Source organism: Gymnogyps californianus, chromosome 14, assembly GCF_018139145.2.
Source record: "Gymnogyps californianus isolate 813 chromosome 14, ASM1813914v2, whole genome shotgun sequence".
Lineage (NCBI taxonomy): Eukaryota > Metazoa > Chordata > Aves > Accipitriformes > Cathartidae > Gymnogyps > Gymnogyps californianus.
Genome location: NC_059484.1, coordinates 14,961,421 through 14,988,095, shown reverse-complemented (window position 1 = coordinate 14,988,095; position 26,675 = coordinate 14,961,421). Strand labels below are relative to the sequence as shown.

The 26,675-nt window shown below is 49.9% G+C and overlaps 3 protein-coding genes across 6 annotated transcripts; 1 reads left to right on the top strand and 2 right to left on the bottom strand.

The window, feature by feature from the left end:
• Positions 1-649: 649 nt before the first annotated feature.
• Positions 650-9,024, bottom strand: RBM22 (RNA binding motif protein 22). The gene is made up of 12 exons (XM_050905492.1): positions 8,971-9,024; positions 8,157-8,210; positions 7,161-7,190; positions 5,978-6,110; positions 5,564-5,664; positions 5,226-5,398; positions 4,448-4,648; positions 3,770-3,934; positions 3,247-3,335; positions 2,576-2,707; positions 1,721-1,877; positions 650-866 (listed from the first exon to the last, which is right to left on the bottom strand). Exons 1-11 carry the CDS (start codon positions 9,022-9,024, stop codon positions 1,747-1,749), a joined length of 1,263 nt encoding a protein of 420 aa, XP_050761449.1. The 3' UTR covers positions 650-866; positions 1,721-1,746.
• Positions 9,025-10,484: 1,460 nt separating this feature from the next.
• On the bottom strand, positions 10,485-23,075 carry DCTN4 (dynactin subunit 4). 3 transcript variants are annotated; one of them, XM_050905322.1, is made up of 14 exons: positions 22,941-23,075; positions 21,127-21,197; positions 20,517-20,695; positions 19,550-19,593; positions 18,685-18,792; positions 18,062-18,082; positions 17,042-17,115; positions 16,578-16,690; positions 15,130-15,239; positions 13,964-14,037; positions 13,472-13,526; positions 12,878-12,985; positions 12,380-12,477; positions 10,485-11,636 (listed from the first exon to the last, which is right to left on the bottom strand). In XM_050905322.1, exons 1-14 carry the CDS (start codon positions 23,073-23,075, stop codon positions 11,423-11,425), a joined length of 1,404 nt encoding a protein of 467 aa, XP_050761279.1. In that variant the 3' UTR covers positions 10,485-11,422. The 3 variants fall into 3 exon arrangements, with proteins under 3 accessions (XP_050761279.1, XP_050761278.1, XP_050761280.1); XM_050905321.1 differs by lacking the exon at positions 18,062-18,082; XM_050905323.1 differs by lacking the exons at positions 18,062-18,082; positions 22,941-23,075 and adding an exon at positions 21,934-21,967.
• A 1,780-nt stretch (positions 23,076-24,855) lies between these two features.
• On the top strand, positions 24,856-26,675 carry SMIM3 (small integral membrane protein 3). Of its 2 annotated transcripts, none has more exons than XM_050905394.1 (2): positions 24,856-24,892; positions 25,631-26,675. In XM_050905394.1, the coding sequence occupies exon 2, from the start codon at positions 25,632-25,634 to the stop codon at positions 25,809-25,811; it is 180 nt and encodes a 59-aa protein (XP_050761351.1). In that variant the 5' UTR covers positions 24,856-24,892; position 25,631; the 3' UTR covers positions 25,812-26,675. The 2 variants fall into 2 exon arrangements, with proteins under 2 accessions (XP_050761351.1, XP_050761350.1); XM_050905393.1 differs by lacking the exon at positions 24,856-24,892 and adding an exon at positions 25,262-25,315.

Here is a 26,675-nt window from a genome sequence, read left to right as displayed (position 1 = left end):
TTTCATTGCCTGTTCTTCCACACAGAAGCAGGAGGGGACAAGCAAACAGAAAGAAAAAAATGTCTGTTCCTTAAACATTAAGAATTTATGATGCTCAACTGCTGTCCTGTTCCAAAGCCATCTCTCTCCTCTTTGCCCATCAGCTGAAGAACCCGTGTACCCCTGGGGACCTGGCTGGAAATAATAAATAAATTGCGACAATGTAAAGCCTGCTTGCATTCCAGATCTGTCTGCACAGCGCTCACGGGCCCCGACTGCAGAGACTCGGGGCCAGAGCAGTGGCAAACGCTGCAGCCCTCCCCCATCCACCAGCAGGCCTCTGCCCGTCCTCCAACGCTGCCCTGGGATGGCTCTTACCTGACAAAAGCTAAACTAATCACCTGCGCCCAAAGCCCAGCTCTTTCTCCAGAGAAAGCCAGCCCGCCGGCCAGCCATACCCCTGGTGCCACACGTGCGGTGCCACCTCCAGCAGCCTGGCAGGGCTGGCAGCACCAGTGGGACCCAGCGGCATGGTACAGGACGGCACACAAAGCTAGAAGTGGACCTGCTGGCACTGCCCGCTCTGCATCTTGGCTTTGGCAGCAGCCAAATAAAAATCAGACAAAGTCCTCAGACACTGTGCTCCGGGAAGCAGGGTCTAAGCAAAGGGTTGAAAAATTCAAGTATTTTAATGTATTTTTTTTAAAAACAAGCAAACAAAGCTTCAGAACAGGTCCCATCATGTTTTGCTTTACAGAAAGATGTCCACAGATTCATTGCGTGAAAGCAGCTGACATACAGATAAACTTAAAATCCTCCAGCTGCGCGTACATACATCTTACTCCACGGCAGGCTCCATGCAGGGGACAGTTGCTCCTGGGCAAACGCTATAGTTGGAGCACAGAAAGAGAAGATTCACATCTTACCAAAGCAGGACGAAGTGGGATCCATCTCACAGTTTAAGAGGAGACTGTATCCCCAGGCCTCGAAAGCCCCAGTCATGCTCCAAATATACCCCAGACAAGCTTGCAGCTGCACCACGTCCTCCCTGCAGCTGCCGGCATCACCAGCCCAGCCTCTGGGGGCCACCGCGGGGGCCTTCACCAGGCTCAACCCGGCACCTGCTAACCTGTCACTCCACGTCATGCCTGCACGACCTAACACTTATCTTGCTCAGGACATGCAGGATTAGGAGTGAAGCATCAAAAAAGGTTTGGTTTTGTCTTTTTAAGCAAGAGGTCAGGAAAAAGGAGGGAGGAAAATTCTGTGGCAATAGCAAGGCAAAGCCATGGGTTCGGCACATCCGATAAGCTTGTTTTTCAGCTCTTATGCAGTCCTGGTTTAATACCTCATTAGAATAATAAGTCATTAGTTATCTGACAGAGAAGAGTCTCTGGTTACGTTTAAATAGTCCACAGTGTTGAGACTGAGGATATCAAATGGGCTTGAAAAGGGTTTGGTTTTGTTTTTCCAGAAGTTTATTTCAAAAGTGTGCAAACGGGATACACGGATAGCACTGTAATTCTGGTACACCTGATCCACAGCCCCCCGACAGCCCTTCTGTCTGCCCCCCGCCCCCCCACACTAAATGAAAGATCTGGGATGTATCAACAATCCGATTAGCTAGCGGAGACACCGAGCTCAGCTTGCCCAGTGTCTGCAAGCAGGGAAATAAGGCTTCTCTAGCTCACCCACAGCTCAACATATGGTGCTACCATGGTAACTAGAAAATAACATTTACTTAAACGATGAGGGTGGCACGACGTGCTAGGGGCTGCTGTGCTTTCCCGCGTGGGCACCCATCCTCTGGGGATCTTGAGAGGGGTAGTGAATGGGGCCTGGGGCCCTCATGAAGGGAGGTGGAGGCCCCATGGCGTGGAACATGTGTGGTCCGAAACCTGCAGAAACAAAGTTGGCAGCCTCAGACAAAACAACAGCACAAGCAATGCAGAGGTACTACTGCTTGAAACTGCCGACAGAAAACAGCTGGCTTACAGCTGTGCCTTAGAAAGGTGCACATCTCCCATGATTCTTCAAATCCCCAAACTCCTTCCCCTCTTTCCAGTACAACTGGGGGCAATCTTTACCCAACACACATCCTTACTCACAGATAAAAGCTGGCGGGGGGACTGGACAGGTGTCTGTAATGCCAGTCTAAATGCTTTCTACTCAACCGTGGAGCAAAGCAAATCCATCCACAAGAGTCTGACGTCCCATAAAAAAAAGGGTCTCCGGATAGATATATACACACAGCCAAACACAGGCTGGCATTCAACCAGCTGCAGCATTACCCTTTGAAGTTCAGGTTAATGTGGCATTTACACAGCCAGCAAAAGCACGGAGTAGGTCTCAGTACCAGTAACAGGGATCTCTGACATGCCTGAGAATTTGCAAGTGAATACATACCACAACAGGCAGCTCAGTTTAATTAAACTGTGCTGACAGCTCATTTTAGATCATTGGTTTACATTGTATGATCAGGGACGAGGAAAATCAGCTCAGGGCATGCATCAGCGCTACAGCGCAGTCGAGCAAGGACGACTAGATCATCTAACACCAAGTTAGACACCCCCACTTGAAGGGGAAACACAAGTACCTGGAGGTGGTGGCGGAGCAATGCCAGGAGGAGGTGGCAAGGCAATGTTAACCACGGCTGGAGGGCCACTTGGAGGTAGGTTGAAGTAATTTGCAGAAGCCTCCTCTTCTGCAGCTGGAGGAGGAGGGAGAGCTGCAGAAAAAGTACACGGTGGTTATGGAAAATCTCTCAGCCAAGATACGCAGAGGTATCTGCCTTCAGAGAGGAGGCACAATCAGTTCTTCCACAAGGGCAAACTGCTGCTACTCTTGCATGGATGAACCAGAGCGAGCAGCAGGACTGCACTGAAACTCCAGAACAGTCACCAGTTTTCTTCACCCAAAACCAGCTTTGCTTTTTCCATCATACAACGCTCAGTGGATTAGGAAAACATTAACCAAACCTTGAAAAGCGTGGGTCGCCAGCTTCTCAGACCTAAGTAATTCTACTTCAGCTTTAACTTTTCACTCATCACATAAAGAACTCTCTTTTCATCAAGAATTTGCTTCTAGACAAAGCTTGCCTCCCATCCCAGCTGGATCTCCTGCAAACCTACTGTAAGGAACTGCTCTGGGCTCACCAGTGCCTCTACCGTCCTGAACTCTGTCGCTGCTCTCAGAGGTTTAACGCCAGCCTCTCTCGTGGAAGCAGGTCAGCATTAAGTGTTTCAGAGATGAAAACAACTCTCTTACCTCCGGGAAGTCCTGGAACTGGCTCCAGCTTTATCCCGGATTCTGTAGTACCTTCCTTGTCCTTTTCTTTTCCTCTTGCTGCCTGGGACCTAAAAACCAGACAAAAGTTTGAAAACAAGAGGATGATGAGAAAAAGTAGGATGAGCAGATACTCACACCACAATAGTTTTACATTATCTAATCCAGATCCATTGCTTCAGGCCAAAGATGAAAAATTCACCGAACATCAGAGACAGCTGTACAAAGTGTGCAAACAGTGCTTACAGGAGATGGATTAGAAGCAAAACTACAGGCACTCATCCATAACCCTCAACCAGGAAATCCCTTACACAATTTGTGCAATTTGTGTAATCTCCAACCCAGATCCCACTGCTGAAAGAAAACCAAACCGTAAGAGGACCCCAACTATTTACCAAATCAGTCTCTACTCCAGCGTAACATCCAATCCTGCTCATCAACGCTGCATAAAAAGAGTGAAGAACCTTGTGGCAGTATCCTCAAGGCTTCCTCCCCCTGTACTCACCTTCCCCATTTGACATTGAGCCTGCGACCGTTGACAATGAGTTTGTTGAAGGATTTCTCAGCAGCCACTTCCGCAGCTTGCCGGGTGGCAAACTGGATGAAAGCACACTGTTGCCTCTGCACTACAGTTATCGTCCGAATCTCCCCAAACTGGTAGAAGTGATTTCTGCGTGGGGAAAAACAATTATTATGAAACCCCACTCCTCCTAGCCGCAGGGTACATAGAGTAGAATCTCATCACGTGCTGAAACAGATATGCTCAAATCCTTTCTCTTCTCCATCACCAGTTCGGATTAACCATTAGAAATCAAGTCTCTTGCCCCTCTGTGCAATTATGGAGCAATAAAAACTCTGCAGCAGCTTTTCTCAGCAGCTAGCTAGAGAGAGGCTATGGGACTTTCTTGTAAAAAGTGTAACACGGTATCCTCAACAGCTCAGAAGGATGACTCATCTTTAAGAGAGAAATTTTAATCAAAGCATTTGAAATGTGCCTGTTTATCTGTTCTCCAACAAGCTGGCACTCCTCTGCACTTGCCCACCAACCTGTTCCCCATTAAGGAAAACTGAAAACCAGATTTTTTTTTTTTCCCCCTTGCAAGAGAGATTTCCTCACTTGAAGACGAGCAGTAATCAAAGCATCAAATAAAAAGGCAAGGGCAATACAAATTCACCAACACACCTGAGATCTGATTCAGTGATAGTATCTCCAAGCCCTCCAACGTACAGCGTAGTAATAGTCTTGTCATCAGGGGGGTCTAGACGAGGCATCGTTGATGCTCGTTTCAGAAGTTTATCAGCCACAGGATCATTAATTCCATAGTAACGATCTTTGATGTTCTGATCAGCCAGCGGATCGTCTGGATCTGTAGGTTTCTCATGTCTAAGGTTCAGCAAACAAAGCATTTCATAACACCAGTCCCAGCTGCATCAGAGTAAAATGACTATAACTGCTGCCTTCCCTTCTAAAGGCCTCTGGTCACTTATATGCTTAACCCTGTTCACATAAACATGCCAAAATGGAACAAAAAGCCCTGAGAACTTAAATTGCAGCCAGGACTGCCTCAAGTTCTGAATGAATGGCACTTCTGAGAGCTCAGCATTCAACACTACAAGATACAAAAGCTGGATTTCAAACGGTCTCTTGTTCAAATACAAAGATCTCTGATTGAGGGGACTGACGCCACAAAGGGAAAAAATGAACTATGCAAGAGAAGAGTTGCAGTTGCTGCTTCAGCAAAACACTACAAGACCACGCAGCTCACAAGACCTCACAAACCAACTTGCCACAACAAAGATTCATTCACTGGCGCCGCGTGCCAACCGAATGCAAGTTTCGCACTGGTCCCAATCACAGTCTTGTGTCTCCTGTCCACTGCAGCATTTCCTGTTCTTCAAACCCCAAGGGGAGCTGTATCTGACCGCGGTGAACAGATTAACTGTTTAAGCTGTATCTGTACCTGTAGGGACACTCTTCTCCTCTCTTGCATTCTCCTTTTACCCAGAAGGAACAGATGTGAGGACGGTTACGTTTATAGTAAGGAGTGGTCCGAGCCAGCTTCAGCAGCATGTCACTGGTAGAAGTAGCTTTTCCTAGCGCACCAACTGGTCTAGTGCCATCAGAATTGGATATCTAAACAGTACATAAAACACAAATAGTTACATATATATCACCATTGAAAACTAATGCACAGAATCAGATCAAGCAAATGATTTTAAGATAAGCTAGGTCATTCTTGCCCTTTCCTCCCCTATACACATCCACACAGAGAGCATGATTATAACTATACTTTCTTACCTCTCGTTCCATGTTCTGGGTGTAGTACTCTTTATTGACATCAGACTTGGGCATTTCATCCTTAAGGGAGAGTCCTGCATCCCGGACTTGAATAGGCAAACCTAGAATGAAACAAACAAACAAACAAAATCACCCAACAAATCCATAGGAAGCACAAGCTGGAAGAGCAGAAATAGTTATTGCAGCCTGCATTAGCCAGAGATAACTCAGGTACTGCTCAGGTATACCACGCTGCCCCTGAACCTCAGAAGAGGTGTGATCATCAAGACTTGTTCTTCTCAAAGACTGTCCAGAGACAACCGTGCCAGTTACACGCACACATTTAAAGACGTTTCACCAGCTTTCATTTCAGAGGCAAGGAGACCAGCCTTTTCTCTTAGTTTACAAAGTTAAAAAAAAAATTTTGGTACACACCATATTCCAGGTCAAGCAGACAGGTTTGACAGACGTTCTTCAGCTTGCTGCAGGTCTGGCAGACTTCTGTTTTCTTGAAACGCATACGAACACCAGGGCACCAGCGGAATACTGTGAAAGGCCTGGCACAAATCTGAAAGACAGAAAGTCGACACTTGTATCACTATCACACAGCAATGAAGTTACCGTTCTGGTTCTTGCACGGAAACTTAAAGTCCAAACACATCTAATCTCTTTCAACCGTAAATACAACTTCTTCATCTTAGTGCTAAGATTCAGACCTCAAGAAATATTTGTTTCTATTTGGTGCCTTACTTTCACAGGAGAAAGTTTTAGGAAGGTTTTCTTTCTTGTTGTTGTTTTTTTGATTTATTACAATAACCCAAATGCTGAAAGCAGATCTACTCAAAGGAAAAAGAAATTCTCCTTCATTCCAGGCGATGTCAGTGTAGAGCTATTAGAGATAAATTACCCATTATCTGTAAATAAGTCGCCAGCAATAGCAGCAAGCCCAGCGAGAGGTTATGAGACTTTTGGTCCAGAAGACGACTACTGCTCTCTGTCTTATCTGGTGGAATGACGCATCTGCTTCCACTGCATATGCAGTTTGAGGAAGGGAAGCAAGATTTCAACGCATACCTTCTCCCCATCTCAGATGCCAATTGATAAAAGGGGCAAAAACCTCCTCTAATTTCCCTCAGTCAAGGCAACACTAAATATTTGTTGCTCTCTCAGCAACAAATGTGGCTTATTTCTTGGACAGCTAACACAAATCACCACGTAGCCATGAATAACATATTCATGGCAAAGCCTAAACTCCAGTTATTTATGCACCACTTAGGAGTAAAAACAAACTTGCAAGAGAAAATGAGATCTTAAAATGCTGAAATACCTTCAAATATAGTACAACAATATTCGCAAAACCTAATTCTGATAAACATGAGCAAATCTTAAGTCTATCGGAACAGTCTTCAATAGTTTTACTATTTTAAGACCAACTGACTTTGTCTAACGAAGCGTACGGTAGACTGACCTAAAAATTTATATAGTTACATAAACATTTTAAGTTGTTAACCCAGATAAGCACTTTTCTGAAGCTGACAGATTTTTTTAACATTAAAATGTATTATTCCTAGATGTGTGCCAATTTAGACGTTCTTTCTTCAAAAGACAACAAACATACCTTGCATTCTTTTCCATATTTTTCTTTGGTCTGAAATATAATAAAAAACAATATAAGAAAATATGAAATATCATCAATTCAACATAAAACATGAAACATATCATTGATTTTACAGCACAGTGGGTTTTTTCCTAATTATGCTGCATTTAGACTCACCCACCCCTGTGTTTTGGGCTTACACCTTGGCAGGTCAACAGGACAAAAAAGAAAAAATCCTAAAAAACTCTTAATCCATTTTTGTTTTAGAAACATTCATTAAAAACACATTATTGTAAGTCCCACCTCATGTACTGACGAAAGGCAAGAAGGAAATGGAATATTAATAGGTATTTTTAAGCAATATTTAAGATGATGAAGTCCATGAAAATAAGCAGGTTTCGAAATATCACCTACACCGGCAGTAGGGTTACGTTTCACAAAAATACCGTAATCTCTCTCAGCAAACTTGGTGGAATGGCAATGTGAAGGAAAGATAATGTAAATGTAGGTTATACGCAACTAGACTGAGCAGGGACAAGCAACGTAAAATGGACTGACACGTCCTGCATGGAGGAAACCAAGGTAAACAAACAAGGATTTAAATGACCATCAGGCAGCCTTCATAAGACAGTTTTAGCTTCTTTTTACAGGTGGGTATTCTTCACATTTCAGAAATTGTGCTAAGCTATTTAATATTTCAGCAGCTCACTGTTCTCCATGTCGCACAATTTACCAGTACCAAAGCTTCATCTTCTAGTATTTCCTGCACTCTAGACATGGGGCTGTATCATCTTGCTCTCCTTTTTGACTGATTTATTCTTAAATCACATACCTAACGCCATGATATCACATACCAACAATGGCTGGAAACAAATCCTCTTGTGCAGAACCAACTAATTAGGAGTGCACGTCCACCTCAGCATCTCCTCCCGTAGCCAGGCTTATTTTAGTCCCCGAAACCCAACAGTTCTAGGGCCAACCCAGAGGAAAGGACTGCATGGTCAAACAGGCACATACCATTCGAATATACGGGTTTTCTCCAAGACATGTCTGGCACAGAATAGGGAAGTCCTGAATTGAGCAAGATGAAAGAAAATCAGGAATTTGCAACAAACGCTATCATCACAACAGCATTCAAATCACACTCTGAACTAACGCTACTGAGTTAAACCAATCAGACCATCTGAAAGGTGCAAAAAGACTCATTTGAAAAGAGTCACTGGGAGAGCTGCAAGCCACGACCCAAGGCCCATGTTATGAAAGAACCACGACCTGCCAGCTATTCCCGTTTGAAATAAAACTTAGAGCAAACAAACGAAAAGCATATGCTTGAGATCTTAACTCTTCACCTACCTGACTGCAGGAGATGACACCACCCCCCCACTATCCCTCAGCATCTATTGTTTGCACTGGGCCCACCCAGGAAAGGCCTCAGCTCTAAAGAACGGGGCCACGGGCACACGACGAGCCCACCTCAGCCCTCCCAGCTGCCGGGAGACCTCCCCAGCTACCAGACACCCCAAACTCCGGCAGGGAGTCGCGGGGGGGGGGGGGGCGCCCCGAGCAGCACGCTCCCTTTTCCAGCCAGCGCTGCCCGTAAGGAGGGCCCGGGTAACCGCGGCAGCCCCTTCCCGGACGGAGGGACCGCAAGGACGCAGCTCCCCGGGGCAGATCCCCGCACTGCCCGCCGCACAGCCCCGAGGGCCGCCTCACCGCGCACCCCTCGCCCTACGGCCTTACCCTCCCCCCCCCCCCCCGCCCCCTCCCGGCAGCGAATGGCCCCGCCGGCCAAGGCCCGCCCCGCCTCTCGCCCGCCGTCCCCCAGGCTCACCGCGTCCTCCCAGTTCTGCCGGTTGTAGGTGTTGGAGCCCAGCGATGTCGACATGGCGGCGGGGCCCCCACTCCGCTCCCCTCAGCCCCCGGAAACCCCAGCGTCGCTCCGCCTCGGCAGGCGGCGGGAGCCGGAAGTGATGTCACTTCCGCTAGCGACGTGCCGGAGAGGGGAAAGAGTGAGGCGACGCGGTGAGGTCGACGGCGCGTCGAAGGGCGGAAGGCGCTCTAGGCACGGCGCACCATAGAGTTCAGCCAAAGGGGCGGAAATGGGCCGGGCGGGCGAAACCACCGGGAACAGGGGACGGGAAGGGGAGCGGGGCGAGACCATTGGGAAAAGGGGGGTGGGTGGGCGTGTGCTTAGTTGTTTTTTTTTGTTTTTTTTTTAAATAATTGTTATTTTCTAACGAACCGCAGCGTAAGAACCAGCGCAAAGAATCCGAGAGCCACGTTTGCTTTATTGAAGGTCACTACACGACGTCAAGCAGTAAGGCAACAGTCGCCTGTCGGGAAGGGGCCGAGACGGAGGGGCGAGCGCTCCGGGGAGCGGGGACGGACGCGGGGACACGCCAACACCTTTCCTATCGCCTACAAACACCTACGGGGGGGGAACCAAACACCTCACCGAGCTAATTAGACCGCTCAGAATATCATAAATCAATGCACCTTTCTGTTTTCAGCGAGAAACCGAGCGTTCAGGTTGCGCAAACCCGGGGGGACGGCAGCCGCCGGCCCCAGCAGGACCCCGGGCGGCAGCTCGAGGCCTCGGTCAGCCGCCAGCTCGTCCCTGGAAGGCTCTTTTCCATATCAGCGTGGCAAGCGCTGCGGCTGTTTTGGCTACTGAAGAGGAGAAGCCACGGCCAAAGGTTAAGTGCTTTGTTATCTGGACAGGTAAAGCCGCAGCAGGCGCTAGCACTAGACATTAACTACGAACTACAAGTCTTAAACTCATGCTGTACATCTGTGTGTAACCTAGGCGAAGTTGTAAACGTGATGCCTCGCCGCTTTGAGACCGGCTGCAGGATCTAGGCTGTAAGGCGTGTGCCGCCCCGGGCACAACCGAGGCAGATTTCTCGCGCTACGGGAGATGTTTTTCGGGTGCTGCACCACCGCCTCCCCCGGAGAGCGGGCAGCCTCGTCCCGCCCGCCCGCGCGGAGGATTTGCAGCTCCAGGCTGGCAGAACCATGGCACAAGTGTCTCGAGCAACACAGCCCGCGGCTGGCTGGTATTCAAGCCTTTCCCAGCACGGCAGCACATCAAAGCCCATCAGAAATGTTTAACGAAGGTCAACGTCTGAACTGGGAATGCTCTGCAGGAAGAGCCATCTCACCCGCGTGCGCTAAGCTATGCAGTTACTGGTAATTCAGTATCCTGGATACACTGCTCTTAATTACCGATTTTAGCTTGGACTACAGCCAAATTACACCCCGGATAAGTTACCTTATGGTACAGTGTATGCTAGTTAACGTATAACTGTCTTTCCACCTTTATACCTCCCTCCCACCCACCCTAACTGGAAAGAGACAGGGCATGAACTCAAACAACCTCTGCAGTTGTACGTATACCAGACCTAATCTTAACTCTCCAGGTTTCATACTCTGATCGCTACCCCTATTAACACACGTTAATTGATCTGAAGACTGCCAGGCGGCCTCTCCAGAGCATCGCCGCCTCAGTCAAGAGCTGTAGCAGAACCTGAATTCCCAGCTCGCAGTGCATCATGCTACCACATCCAGCTGCAACACAGCGGGCTGGCAGCGGGCTCGGTTGCCAGTCAAATCCACGAACACTACAGCACACTACGTTTTGAGTTTAAAGGCAAACTGATCATTTCCTTTGTGAAAACAGATCCATCACCTCGGCTAAGCAAGCTATACATGCCAGAGTGGCAGGGTTGTACGTCCCAATCCCCCACAGCTGAGGTATCCTACGAGGAAGCAGAAAACCAAAAGAAAGCATCATGCTGCTGCCAATAACTTGCCAATAACGCAGCAGACACGGCCACCTCCTAAAACGCTTGTTGGGGAAGGGCATAGCTCTGTGTGAAAAAGAAGTTGTTCACTATTGAGTACGTAACATCAGGTTTGTGGGCTGACACGATCTAAAAACAATATGGGTTCTTTTCTGCTGATAAAACCAAATTCAGCCAGGTTGTAGTGCAAATCTGGAGAAAGTGAGATCTTTCTCTGTGCTGAAACACGTGCTGCAAGTTAAACTAGCCTGTGGCGGTGTGGAGAAGCAGAGCGGTAGTTAGTGGGCACTACGACAAGAGGAGAGAGAACAAACCATCCCAAACCACGGCACCCTCAGCCGCCTCTCGCGGCCCGGCTGGGGCCCGTGGCACACACCCACACATCACAAAGGAGCTCTCGCAGAACGTTTCACCAGGTGCCTTCTTCACTGCGACAGTCCGTCCTGCGGCCAGCCGTTGGGGCGCAAGCGTTGGGAGCGTTTATGGGAGCACTGGACCGAGGCTGAGCTCCACGTGATGGATGAGCCAGATGACCTCAGAGGTATGATCGCCTTCCTCGCTGGGCCGGATTGGAGCCGCGAGGTTTTTAAACTCGTGCTTCATCTTGAAACTCACGGTCACTTCGCCCTCTTCTTTCTGTGGGGTTACCTTGATGAAAACTCCTACCTTATTGGCTTTTCTGAAGGCAATAACGCTGCAAGGCAGAAAACAAAAGAATGCTGGGTCAGCCAAGTTCTGAAACAATTGCTCTGAGAGATTTATTCCAACACCACAAAACAGGGATGCTCAGTTTATGGCTGAATGTGCCCTGCTAGAACAGCGGCCCTGGTTTCTAGCTTACTCCCCGCTGCTCTTTTTGCAGGGGGCCCACAGCCCCTCCTGCCTCATAATCAGAATGTGGGTACCCCCCACTTTATGCTGACAGCTACTGGCACATCCATCCGTCAAACAGAACATGCCTGCTTTGGCCATGGGAGTTATCTACCCGGCAGTGCAACAGGGAAGGGCTGTAGTATACAGCTCAAGTTGCTCTGTGAGAGGCTGCAGAACGTATTCCATTTTGAAGGCGGGAGGCAACTCTGTCATACACCCTACTGTGTAGTTCTCACCGCTACCGTGAACCCTCTGCTTGCAAAGGAAAGGATTACACAGAGTATTCCTGGAGAGAATTAGTACCACCACCTATAACTCAACTGCTACAACAGCACACCTTGCCTCAAAGGGAACAAATGTCTCCTGAATAGTCCGAACCACAAGCAGAAAGATTTGCACTGCTGATCTCTGACCCCCCCCCAAAAAACACCAACACCAACCCCCCCCCAAGAAAACCTGAAAAAAAACCCCAAAACATGCTGAAGACAGAGATGAGAGTGAGTTACTTGGTTGAAGTGCCAAGTTTTTAAGGGACAGGATCCCCACAGGACAGACAACACTCACTCAGGGTCATCCTGGAAGTCTTGAGGCTCTGCCAGCTCATCGTATTCTGCCGCAGCATCCTTGCCAGCCAGAATAAGCTCCTTGGGAGGAACTGCCACCTGAAACAGAACATGAAGAGAAGTAGCCTTTCAGCACAGATCACCACCTACACTGCGAGCAGGAGAGAGCCCTCCCCTTCCGAGGGCTGCTTTACTATGGTTTAACAGAGAAGTGATTCATCCTGGGCTTTCTTCCACTCTGGTACCACCTGGTTACCACTCTACCAGTGAAATCGTGTATTTCTCCCTTGGGTTCTGGATCTCAATGAAGAGACACAATTTCAAAACACTATATGATCTGATGTTTACATTGGTGACAGTCATTTAAGCTCCAAGGAGGAAACTGCAACATAGTCAGCAGGGACCAAAGGACATATGAAAAGTGTGACCTGTGGAAGGATAAATGGGAGTGGAAAGCCTTGGAAGAGGCTTGGGCTCGCACAGCAGGAGGTCACAGTACCTTGGCAGTGCTGTTGATGTTGTCAGGGTCTCCCTCCTCGCACTCCAGCAGCGTGACATGTGTTATGTTCTCCACTGGATTGGTCAGAGTCAGAAGGACTTGGCTCTCCTGGGGAGATTCAGGAATCACAGTTCAAGAAGGAATTACTCTAAAATTCATTGTTACTGTTAGCACCTCCATCTTGTGTAACTGATCAACACCTTCAAAAATTGCATCACATACACTCAAGGGATGGATAACAAACACCCCCAGTCTGTAAGAAAGGTGCCAACACCATGCAGCACTCTTTCTTAATCTAAGAGATACACATCTTTGGAATCTAGCCAAGATCTCAACTCCACACCTTTTATTCTTCAGATATTGGCACGTGCTTGCGATGCCAGACATCCCACTGCACGGTAATCTACTCATGCAGAGTGACAGGTACATGCAGCATTATTCCAACCACTCCCTTAAACCCTGCACCCTCTCTAAACAGAGTGAGCGAAGCCCTCAGGCAGCAAGCATCACACCATGTCATCTTCCAAAAAGATCCCACATCCACACCTCCCGGCTGTGTCTCACCCTAAGACATTTCTGGAAAAAAGTACTGACCTTCATGTAGCGCAGGTTGGGAATAGACATGATTCTCACTTCAGGGATATAGTTACTACAACAAGAACAAAGCAAACGACCATGACGGACTGTGTTGCTGTCTATAATCTACCTCTTGAAGTAGAGCGATGTCTTCACAGATATCCAGCTAACTTGTTCAACGCTATTAAGAGCTTAGCTTACATGAAACATAAAAATGAAGTGCCCTTTTGCTACATAAGCCTAATGCTACAAACTCCTGCTACTGTGTGGGGCTGGCACAGCATGAAAGGTCTTTTTCACACTGCTGAAATCTTCAGCAAACTTTTTAGAAGATCAGGAAGCAAACCTACTACAGATAAGCTGAATAAATTAAAAAGGTGATTACGCCACCCTAAGAGATGACACAATCATACAAGAGGTCAAATCAAGAGTACAAAAGAAATGAAAATAGAAGGCATTAACTAAGCATGAACAGGCGGTTGTTCTCCCCAATCCCCATATCTTACTTACACAGCAACCAGCTGGATCTTGAATTTGATAGATGTTGGATTGAATTCTGGTTTGCTCAGGTTATGTTCACATTTCTAGAGACAAAGATATTTTTGTCAGCGCCAAAAGACAGTGCGCAGTCACACCCCGAAGAATCAGAGCTGCAAGCACCGTGCCACTAGCCACGACATTACCAGCCTCTAGTACAGCACACATAAAAACTACCTTGGGGTGCATGTAGCCATCGCTATGTCAAGTTACTGATACTCCGAAAATGTCACATCCAGCACTATCAGTGCAATCTCAGAAACACGAGATTCAGAACCCGGCTTAAAAACACTTGGACACTCACTGACTGCAGCAGGAAGAAGGCACAAATACCTGTAAGACCTTTGACTTAGGCTCCAGAATCCATTAAAAAACCAAACAGCTGGAAGTCAAGACTGATCTCCTCATAGGCTACTCTTCAAATACAGGCTCAGCCTAACATTACTTATTTCTGAGAAAATATTCTGCATTTGCAAAGCATTCTGCATCTTAAATGCTTACTCTAGTATTTAGAGTATAAATAATAAATAGAATAAATGGAGAATAGATAAATAATAAATAGAAAAAAAAATATTGCTCTACTACTCTGGGAACTAGATAAATATCCCTGTTTCACTGAGAAAGCAAGCACCTTTTTAAAGACCATATAGTAAGCCAACAGCAGAACTTGGATTTAATTCTTGCCTGTTTTCACTTCCCAGCTCCCTGCTTTTATTCTCTGAAATATCCTCTTTCTGCCTTCACTCTAAGGACATCTTCAGTATTCTGCACTGCCTCTCACTAATATTTTGTTTGCTGACTTGATTTTTGTCTTTAGTAATAGCAGAAATTTTTTAATTCCAACTGTACTGGCAGCCTTCTCTGATTCCTTGGCTAGGCAGAGCAGAGACTGTTACACAAACCCACCTTTGTATCTTTACGCATCTTTGACAATGTTGCCCCCCTTTCACAATCTTCATCACGTCAGAGATGCGACAGCCTCCCTCATCTCCTAGTGCAGTTACCAGTAGTTTGGTTGAGAACTTTCAACAACCAGAAGCATTTGAGCAGTTTCTTTTAAAAAGAAACACACAGCCCATTTCCCACAATCCAAGTTCTGTGAGCCTAGAAAAAGCACTTTTTTGTATTTAATTACCTACCCGACAGCGCAGCGAACGTTTGATCAGGAGGTGCTTATGACGTGGGTAGAGCTGGGAAGCGCAGATCGGCTGGAAGTCAGGCTGCAGCAGACGCTGACGCAGAGTCGTCACTGAGTGCACAACAGAAAGCAAGACTAATGTCTCACTCAGGCACTGAAACTCGAGCTAGATTGTACATACGCGCTGGCCTAAGAGCAAGTACGCCACGCACTGTGTGCAGACAAGCTACAATCTCTAAGAAACTTAATTTCACCTGCACCTAATAATTCAGAAGCCACTGGCAAGTGTCACTGTCTAGCAGTGAATGAATGGAAGGTAAGAGTTGTATAAAGGGCTGCCCTGACTGGGCACGGTAACAAGAGAGCAACATCAGTGCCTGCCCAGGAGAAACCAGGGACCCTGATCTCTATTCAAAGCTCAGCTGGGGTGGAAACAGAATTTTGTAATCATCTAGAAAATAAGTTCTTTTCCGGCCAAGGACAAATGAGTTTTCATAGCTTTGTTACCCTCACAGCTGGGTACTGCACGAGTACAATATACAGCTTCTCAGCACGGAGTTTGCATAACTCAGACTCACACATAGAATTAGCGACTACATAGTTCCCAAGGCAAGGAACTCCCAGCAGCCAAATTTCCCATGGGTTTCTCCCAAAAACAGGCTCCTCACTGTTCCCAGTGTCTTAAGAGGCAGTGAGCCACCTGGCAGCCTTTCCTTCACTGCGGGGAACCACGAAAGTGGTCTTCTTTAGCAGCATCATACTCTCACAATGCTGACAGTCTCATGAGAAAAGGAGACCAAGATGATCTACCCCTTTCCATAAACCTTTCATGAATGAATTAATATTGGTGGACTTTGTAGGCCTGCAGGACTACCGAGAACATCTGTCCTACTTAAAACCACCTCAGCAGGAAGTCCACATTGCTTCCTGTACCTGCTGTTTTATCCCATTGGCTCCCAAGTTTCATTGACCAATTCACAATATTTGCTGATTAACTCATGAGCCAGCTAAATAACTGGCAAGTGTATGCAAGCTGTTCCAAGCTGATGTCAAAGTAATGTGCAATTGTTACTTAACAGGTCAGTTTTGGTTCCAACTCCCCAGCAGCTCAGCTACCTCCTTATTTCCTGCTATTATTTGAAAAAAGACATCAGCTCTTTTCTCCATCCAAAAGTTGACACTTCACATGCAGAGAAATTAAGCTCAGCAAGAAAATGGAACAACTGTTAAGAGGCCTGACGTATCTGGCTCTGAGCTTTCCATGTACAACACAAAGCTGAGGCTGCATTCAAAGTTACCATTTAAAAAGTCACAAGTTTCCCACCATTTCAATCCCAGCATAAAAATCACTAAAATCTCAGGCCATTAGGAACCCCACGGACAAGTTTCCAGGCACTGCCCACGTTACAAAATGTAAGGGCAAAAAGTGACAGAATATTAAGGTGTTACCTTCTGTCAGATTGATTGGTCTTGTGTAGTAATCCTCAGGAAGAGGTTCCACTTCTTCCACTGCATCAGCTGGCTCAATCTTGATCTCCTTCTGGTCCTCTCCCTCTTTCAGGCTGAAGCAAAGTGAGGGACAACTCGGTCATAAAATATGGCAAGCGTGCTCTGACGGACAGCAGAAGCAGTAACTGCATTGTAACACAGACCACGAGAGCTGAGACTGCAAGACAATAGCAACTGCACAAGGACGTGAGCAGTCACTTCTTTCTATCGGGAGAAAGCACAACATCTGGAGCTGCTGCACAGAGATGCCTGAGGATTTGACATCTCTCTAACGCTCCAAAGAAGGAAGCTCCTTTCACTGCTATCTGCTAACATGGTTCATCATCTTTCTGAAGCTGCATTATTGCTCTCTTGCCTACACCTCCCATCCTTTCCACAAAGGTAACCCAAACCCTGAGACTCACGAGAGTCCAGCGAGGGCACTGATCGGTGCTCCGGGCCTCTGGCGTTGAAGCCTGGTTCCAAGGCCATATTTGTCCTACAAGGAAAAAAGGAACTGTCAGCTTCAGGTCTGCTTCCTGCCAGGACAAAAAGACCTACTGCAAACTCATCCTTTGAGCTGCATGACAAGCATAGGGAGACAAGCAAAGGAAAGCAAAAAGGGAAAGGTATTCAATGCTTCCCAAGATATTTTTTTTCTGCTCAGACTGTTAGTAAGAAGAAAACAATTACCACTGCACTGCAGATGGGGAGAGACAGATGTATGTGGCTACCGCTTATAAAGCTTTTGCTCTTTCCTGAAATCACCAGCCTGTACTACTGACACATTTTCCCTTGATCTTCTCTTCAGAGCAATTGCATGTCAAGTAGTGCAGAATGAGAGCTCAACTGCCAAAAGAACTGGGTCGATGTGGGTATGCATCCATCTGAAATGCTCTGTAGCACTACTAGAAGCAGCTGGAAGGTTCAGCCTCCTACAAGCCTCATTACCTACAGGTCTCTCTCGCCAGGCACCACCAATTGGCAGGAATAGCTGAGCTACTCCTCAGGTTTCTACAGCTGAACTGTACACAGGGTGCTTGGAGGCAGAAATCTTCCTTCTGGGCAGGACTGAAAACCTGAATTCTCACCAAACGAGAAATCTGAGCATAAGCCTACCCTGGTGATTTTTCAAGGATCAGAAGATTAATGTCAGTGCCATTTGCCTCAGGCAGACAGACGGCTGTGTCTCAGCCAAGCTTTGTTAAGGACTGCTTTTCAAGTGTACGTTACTTACCCAAAGACACTGCTCTGTTTGTAAACTAACAAAAAATATTTTTTTATGTAACAAATGTTACCCGCTAACTAGTTAGCCTTCGCGTGCGTTTGTTCTAGGCACATCCAAGTCAGAAGCCCTGAGGCGAGGTGAAGAGTAGGATCTGTTACTCCCCTTCAGTTGGTACCATGAGAGCTTTAACACCAGCAGAAACTGTGAAAAGACTTACCACTACATGTATAGTGTGTTGCTGTGGAGAGCCCCCAAAATAGCAGCAGGTAGCAACGGAGACAAAAAATGCAGCCATAAGACACAAGCAAGGGCACAGAGCAAGCACAGTTAATTGAGAAGTAGCAAGCATATGCAGAGTCACCCAGCTAAACAAAGTAAGCATTTACCTGCCAGTTATAATAAAGAAGTCATTCAAGCCACAACCAAGTCTTAAGGTTAATTTCAGTTGAGACTTCATGCAGAAAAGTGCCAGGCAATCCTGATCTAACTGTTACTGAGCTGTGGTATGCAGCTGTCCTGAGAAAGAGCTACCACTGGTATCGTGACTGCGGTTGCACTGCATTTTACTGCTGGATAACATATTCCTTTGCATGGCAAGTGTAAACCCTTCTGGCATTATCAGAGAGGACTATTAGAGAGAGAAGCAATGTAATACACAATAATGGGTGTAAAACTACTTGTCCCTAAAGAAACCCATGTGCCCTAGCACATTTTCTTCACGTTGTTCTCAATAAGAAAAAAGCTGAGCAGCCCTATTGTGCTACCAACTATCTAATCTTTCGAGCTGAGGCTGTTGAGCATCACTTTTCCTGCTCTGAGAGCACAGTACTCCCAGCTCACCGAAAAGGCCAGGGGCATGTAGTTTCGGCGTCGCACCAGTTTCTTCCGGTCCCGCTCAATCTTCTCTTTCTGAGCCAACTGCTGGTAGTACTCAACCAGTTTGTTAATCTGGACGGATAAAAAGGAACAGATACCCAGTGAACGGGGAACAAATGCCGGACCAGCTGCAGTATTTGTTTGTGAACAAGCTGGGGTTCCTGCTACTTCTTTCACTCTGTTCCTAGTACTAGCTGTATTTTGAAGGATATATGTTAAAGAAGCCTGTGTGTCTTAACCCACGCTGTGGGTGACAAACTGACCCTCCTTTGGGAATGACGTCTATCGGAGAGCAGTGTCCAATTCTCACTTTGCAGTTCAGCAACTGAGACTTTGTTCACGCATTTGCCATGACTGGACAGAGTAATGTCATATGGCCAAAAACGAGCAACTTGGATTAGTGGAGCAAACAGCATCTTTTCCCCCCTGAGGGTGATCACATTTAGTGTGGAGCCCTAACTGGTGACAGGGAAGGGTAGTAAAGGTGCAGTTCTGTTTTCCAGATCCTAGACACACTCTTGGTCGGAAAACAGCTTTTGTTCACATACATACGCAGCATATTCATTGGTGTCGTTTTAACAGCACTATTAGATATGATGTTTGCAAATCAGTTTCTTCTGAAAAGGAGATTTTATACTGCGACATCCACGGGAGAGCCTCTAAGAGGCCTTCCTTCCATTGAATTCAGTCAAGGTGGAGATAAGGAACTCGAACTGGTATCTGAAGGATTATATAGATGCAGAAAAAGTGATTGAGAGGGCCCGGCACCTCTAACAGCTCTTTCTAGCTGACGTATCTCAGCCTAAGCATGACCTTCCCCTTCACTCACCCTCTGTGTGTGAGGATTCTCCGGCTCCTGCCAGCCACCACTAGCTGCACGAGAAAGAGAAAAAAAAACCCAAAGTCCTCAGGAGAAGATTTCCAGATTCCACGCAGAAATCACACCTAACACCCAACTATCTCGGTTTTACTCATGAAATATGACATTCCCCATTTTTGCTACACTTACCATTGCAATTCTTTAAGTTCATGCCTGCACAAATACACACCTCTGAAAGCTTTTCACAGGCAGGTTTGGGCTGAAGGCACTTCACCAGCTTTTACAGTGTGTTTTTAAACAACTGCTGTTTGAGAGATACTCAGGACAGCACCTAGGAGTCACTTTAGCAGCAGGTACATGAGTTTACAAGAACTGTCTCTTACTACTGGCTGCCCATGTCCCTGCATCTTCAGCTCCCAGTCTTCAGTCACATCAACACTGGAAGTCAGAGGATCTGCTTGGTGTACTCAGCCCCATTTTTGGAGCCCGACAGATATTTTCTGCATGTCTTATGCACCAAGAAATAGATAAAAGCTTTGTTCCAGTGCTGTCGTGAAGAGAAAAACCAAGTACAAACACTAACTAGCAACTCTGGAATAAGCCTAAGTGAACAAAAGTGATGGAAAATAAATTAGATGTTTATGCTGTCAGGCTGAGTGGCTTTGGTCTCTAAAGGTGCACAAACAAGACGCAACTGTGGGGAGAGCAAACCAACTAAAAAAGCCCTTCGTTTGACAGCTCTCTCACTAGTCAGGTAACACGAGCATGGAAGTGGGTCACATGTTGCACTAACTCAGCTCTTCAGAGGAGACTCCAGCAACAAACTGTTTTCCTGTGAATTTCCAACCGAGACTCAAAACCTAGACAGATATTATGTATATCGTATGGCCAGAAATTAATTTGATTACCTGTTACCTTCAAAACACATACTAGGCTCCTGCTGTTACTCAGTTTTCTGTCTTTGACTGTCACTTACCGACAGACTTGTCTGCCATGCCAACATCCCGGGAAGTCCAGCGGCAAAATCCACAGGCCAAGTAATAAGCTTTCTTCATGGTAGTCTTGGCTGGGTCGTCAGGGAGCGGAGCAGGAATGCTCGTGGCCCGGGTGGAAAGGGTGTGCATGCAGCAGGGGCAATCAAAGCAGTTAGCACACCTGTAAAGAGGAAGGTCTATAAGACAGTGCTCTCACAAGGGTCCCAGGCCAAGGAAAATGCTCTCAAAAAGCAAATCAAGATTAAAACCAACAGACCTTTTCATCTTATGCAACAGCATTAGGGAAAAAGGGCAACAGAACCATCAATGGGAACAGGAGGGGTTCAGAGTCAACATAAGAATGGCAACAGTGCGAAATACTGGGTGATACTAAAAAACCCTTTGTATTATGAGAGTGGGTCATCAAAAAAACTAAAACATGAGGAGCACATGATGCGTCATGGAAAGACACTCATTCCCCAAAACAGACTAAAAGGTAATAAGGTGATGTAATTTTTGAAGAGAGTTTCAGATACATGCGGTCGGGTGTTGATTAAGGAAGGCGCTGTTTAAAATAGAGAGTCTTGATGAAAAAAGCCAAAGTAACCTTACCTATTCTTTTTCAGTTTGGCTTCAGCTGAAGGCATGTTTTCCAGGCAGCTGGGGCAGTAGTGAGAGTCCACCTGACGAACAAGACGGTCACATCACACTTCCTGGCACGCATTTGTCTAGACAGCATGCTGGCAGCAGCCTGAAACTCTGCCGCACAATCTAACAGGTCTTTGTGTCTGGCAACAGACAGGTGAAGTCAGGGAAGGCTTCAGACATCTTTTGGTATCTGAAATCTTAGCCCATCTCAGCCAGATTTTGATCTTTAATAATGTAAGTCAGAAGGTTTCTTAAGTCAGGAGGTTTCTTAAGTCAGGATAGATTAAACTACTCCGCCTAGTAAACGGGAAAAGGACAACTGGGTGTTGACCTTTTGCAGTTACCAGAATTTCATTTTTCAGCTTGAACAACAGGTTTTAACATGCTATTTTCCATTTATATCCAAATTTATTCTACCCTTGTAGTTACACTGGTCAGATATACATACATTTCAGAAAAAGCTTTGCATCTGTCTGCTGTCACAAACTAATTTTGTCAATTAAAACAACAGTAGCAAGAAGAGGGTGCCCTTCTTGAAGGGGAAAACAAACGAATTATTAAACATGGAAATGCACAACTGCACTCGTCACACTATAGTGAATTCATGACAGATGCAGCCTAGTGACAAATCTATCTTCTACTCTTCAGAGGCTTTAACATTTCTGAAGAGATACCTCTTCTGAGATCTGGGTTGCACAGTCATTCTTTTAAGGCTTTTCAAATCTATCATAATTTCTTAATTCACCCAGACTTCCACAAAATCAATTTTACCAATTTTATTATGATGACTTGTGAAGTCACACAAGGAGCCCCAGGATCAAGGCTTGCTCGTATTCTGCTCTGCACAAAAGCAGTGCTCCTGGCAGGCCCCCGCACACCAGCAGACTATCGCTCCGGCCTGACGATAATGTACAGCTTAAGGCTCCAGCCACTCCCGGACAAAGAACAAACCCTCCACAGCAGAAATCCCACTGCATAACGTGGCGGAAAAGCTTGTCCGCATGAAAATAAACCCATACCAAACACCCGCAACCCCGACTCCATTCTCAAAACAAGGATGGTGCTCTCAGGCCTCAGCACACCGCCTTGCCAGAAAGCGTGGGTTTTGTGACTTTGACTGCTGCGAACGCCACCACATCCAGCAAATCTCGGCAAGCCCTGGGGGCCCTCCGAGAGCAGCTCTCCCCCTGTGAGACAGCACCAGCCCAAGCCTGGGAACGGTGCGGGACCTCCCGGCCCTGCTCGCTCTTCGCCACAGGCCGGGCCCCACGGTGGGGTGTGGGTCGGTGGGTGTCCCTGCCCCTCCCCGGCCGGGCCCGATGCGGATGTGTGCGTGGGAGGGGATCCCTGTCCCTCCCGGCCGGGCCCCACAGAGGGGCGGGGGGGTCCCTGCTGCCCCGGCCGGGCCCCACAGAGGGGCCGCTCCCACCCAGCCAGGCCCTATGTGGGGGGGCTCATCCTCTGTGAGGAGAAGCCGCCTCTCGCGGCAGCCCCCACCCCGGTACGCGCGCCTCAGCCAATCACAGCCCGCGCTCCGCCGACGGACAGGCCCGCAGAGCCAATCCAACGCAAGGCACCGCCCCTTCCCTCATCCGCTGCCAATCACGCCGCTCCATGAAGGCACCGCTGTGCCCGCCCCTTAGCCGCGCCACCAACCAATAGCAAAGCAGACAGCGAGTGAGCGGCAGGAGAGCCACCCAATCGGTGCGCGCAGAGAGGGCAACGTCCCGCCCCGTCCCATCCGGGCTGCGGGCGCGGCGCGGCCGGGCCGCCGTTACCTCGTGCGAGACGCACTCCAGGGAGCGGAGCTCGCTGCAGTACCGGCAGAAGTACAGCTGCGACAGCGGCGCCCGCATCTCCTTCTCGCCGCGCACCAGGTACAGCACCCGCTCCGACTGCAGCAGCGACGCCATCTTGGGAGAGAGGCGGCCGCCGGCGCGCCGCCGCCGCCGTCATACGTCAACCGCCAGACGTCACGGCGCCGCCCCGCCCACGTGATCCCTGCGGGGAGGGGGCGGCGCCCGCAGCGTGGCCTGCCCGCCTCCGGCAGCGAGCGATGGCCGCCGGTCGCCTGCGGGCCCCAGGCAGCGATGGCCGCCGGGCAGAGCCGCGTCTGGTGCCTGCGGCTGAGCTCTGCCCGTGCTCGAGCGGTGCCGGTGGCCGTGCTTCCCCCGCCCTGCGGGGCTTCCCCTGGGCTGCTGCGGGACCGTGCGTTGCCCGTGGCGGGGAGCAGCCGTACCCCGGCTGTGCCCGCGGCGGGGTGCCAGTTCACCCGTGTGTCCCCCTGCGAGGCTGTACGCTCAGCCCTGCGCTCCTCTGGGCTGGGAGGGGGAGCTGCTGGGGGAGCGGGGCCAGGGCCGCCGGCCCGGCTGCGTCACACGTGCCAGAGCTGCTTGTAACACGTTTTCCTGTGCTCATCCTAGCTGCTTTCCCTGAGCCTTTGTTCGCGCTCGTTTCGCTGCCCACGTTCCCCTCTGAACCCACAAGGTGCCAGACTTCTTCATACCCCAAAGGTGGTTTCCCTTTAGTGTCACGGTCGCTAAGACGAGATCCCAACAAAAACATCCCTGCGTGGTGGGATCAGCAGAAAAACAGAAAAACGTGACATCTCTGGTTGCTGTGCTGCGCTGTGCGTCCAGAGGACAGAGCTTGCATCAGCAAACCACCTCCGGTTTGCTCTTACGCATGCCGCCCAAGCGTGCGTTGCAGCCTGGCCTGCGGCATCGCTCCCCCGTCCTCACCGCGGCACGCCCGTCCCTGCACAGCGCCTGGTTTCAGCCCACGGGCTCTGCCCGCCGCTTGCCCCTGCGGCTCCAGGGGAAACCCCTGCCCACGAGGATCCGCCGCCGCTTGCGATAGAAACCCCACGTGCTTTTTATCCGACAGCAGCAGCTGGAGGGGGACGCGCTGTTGGGGAGTCAGGGAAGAGGCTGCCTGCTGGCTGCCTGTGCGCTGCTCCCGGGGGAGCAGGGGGTGAAAGGTGCAGTGCATGGGTCCCACTGCAGGTGACACCAGGCTTGTGTCCCAGCAGGAAAATCGGAGCATCCCACCTTGCTTCCCGGGGCCAGTGGGGAATAGCTGCTGCTGGCTTTGCCCTTCAGCATCGCCAACGGAGCAGAGTATTCCACCGGGCAGCGGAAACACCGTTCCCAGCTGGTGGGCTGAGGTCTGACGCCTCCCCGGAGATGCTCTCTGCCCGTGTCTCTGTAAATCAACCCTGCCCCAAAGCCCTGGGGAGCACTGGCTGGCACCTCGCTGCTGAGGTTTTATGGAGGCTCTTGGTGGTTTTGCTTTTCCCTCTTGCCCCAGCCCTCGGAGGCAAGTGGGTGCATGTGAGCCCTGCTGTCGGTGAGGCAGGAGGGGAACGGGGCAGGGGAAAAGCCCTTTATTAAGCTGTTGTGCTGTGAAATGTCCCCACGGTGCCTCCCTGGCACCTGAGACCTTCGGGTTTGGCTCCAGATGCTCTCCCCCGGTGGGACCCCGTCCTGGAGGGGGGGGGGGGGATGAGCGGGAGCGTGCTCTTGCTTTGTCCCGGTGCAAAAAAAAAAAAAACCCAACCCTGCCCTGCCCTCCTTCCCTCCCCCTCCCTCCCTCCCTTTCCTTTCCCCTGCCCTCCCTTCCCCTCCTCTCCCTCCCGTCCCCCGCGGGCCGGGCCGGGCGGGGCCAGGCGGAGGCTCCCTCCGCCGGCGGGGATCCCGCCGCCTCTCGCCGGAGCCGGGCAGCGCCGCAGGTAAGGGGGGCGCGGGCGGGCAGGCAGGCAGGCAGGCAGAGAAGGCAGGGCAGGCAGGCAGGCAGGCAGGCTGCCGCCGCCTCTCCCCGGCGGTGTCCCCTGCCCCGGGCTGCCGGAGCCTGGGGCGGCTGCGGGCGGGCCGGGGGGGGGGCTCAGCCCGGTGCTCTCGGTCGTGTCACTCGGCTGCCCGGCCGGCGGAGGGTGGCTCCGGGACCCATGGAGGGGTGGTCGGAGGAAAGGCAGCGAGGAGTGGTACCGGCTCCCCGGCCCCTCAGCCCTGAGCCCCGCTGCTAATTAACCCCTTAACTCCGTGACTCAGCAGGAGGCACCGGGGGGGGCGGGGGGAGAGGTGCGAGGCTCCCCCTGAGTGAGGGGGGCTCCGGCTGCCCTGGTCCCACCGTTCCCCCACGCGATGACCCACTCGTGAGTGACCAGCGGTTCGCCTGGTTGTGACTTTGCTTTATTGGCTCCTTTAACAACGGTAGCAATTAACAGGGAAATTTTTCCCTGGGCTTTTATCCAGCTGCATCAAAGCATGCTACAAATCCTGGGGCTTCTCGAAGGAGCCTTTACCAAAGCCCTTTGCTTTTGAAGGAGCCCGAGGCCAAGGCTGGACGTGGCCGCAGGGGTCTCCCTGGAGAGAGCAGCAGGGTGCTCAGAGTGTTGGGAGGGGGGTATTTCTGGCTATGGGAGGGACGGAGAGGGCTGCCCCATCACCCCTCTGCCTCTCCCTTGCAGGATGGACCTCCCTGACCCCGCAGGTCCCGCCGCCCTCCCCAAGCACATCCTGGACATCTGGGTCATCGTCTTGATCATCCTCGCCACCATCCTCATCATGACGGCCCTGGTGCTCTGCCCGGCAACTGCCGTCATCATCTACCGGGTTCGGACTCACCCCACGCGCAATGGCATCGTGTGAGGCTGTGACGGAAGCGACGAGGGACGGCCGGCTTGTCGGGCAGGGGCCACAGCCGTGGGACCCTGTGCTGGGGACCCCGCAGAGCCCGATGGGGCACCCCGAGAGCTGGGGAGAGATGGGCAGGAGCCGGGGTGGGTGAGCACCTGGGTGCCTGCCCCTGTACCTGGCTCTTGCCAGGTGAACCCACTGCCTCCTATTTACCCACCGAGCTCACGGGGACCGTCGGGGAGATGGCAGCCTGGGCACCGGCGGGGAGATGTGTGGCTGTGTGGACATGTCCAGCTGGAAACGACTCACTCCCATGAGGCAGGCAGGCTGGTCTCGCCTTCGCTGGTGACCCCGTCTCCTCCCAGGCAAGCAGCAAGGAGTGGAAATGCCCGGCACAGTTATTTCTTCTTTGGAGTCCTAGCTGTCGGGGTGGCTGGGAAGGAAGGGTCAAAGCAAGATGGATGTGGCTTCTGGTTGTGCATTCGGAGACTTGGCTAAAAGCACCGGTGACAGAGCCCGTCCTGGCTGCACAGCAGACGTACACCTGGCACCAGCCTCTCCTCTATCAGATATCTGCTGAAATTGTAGGAAAACCCGATGAGGTGCTCGGTTCCTCTGGGTCTTGCGGGGCAGAGGAGCGTGGGCAGCTCCTGCCAGCCTGCCTGCCCGGACGCTGGCTGCACTCGGTGCTCCTGCTGATGGCAAGGGCCCCTGCCGCTTGCCCGGCATGCCGGCCCCATTGGGGGGAGTCTCTGCGCCCCTCGCCTGGGCAGGCAAAGCGGTAGGAGCAGAGGGGTTTGTGCCCAGGCAGTGGTAAGGGACCACGTAAGCTCTTACATTGCCCCTTGCTACGAAATAAATGGACTTTATTCTACA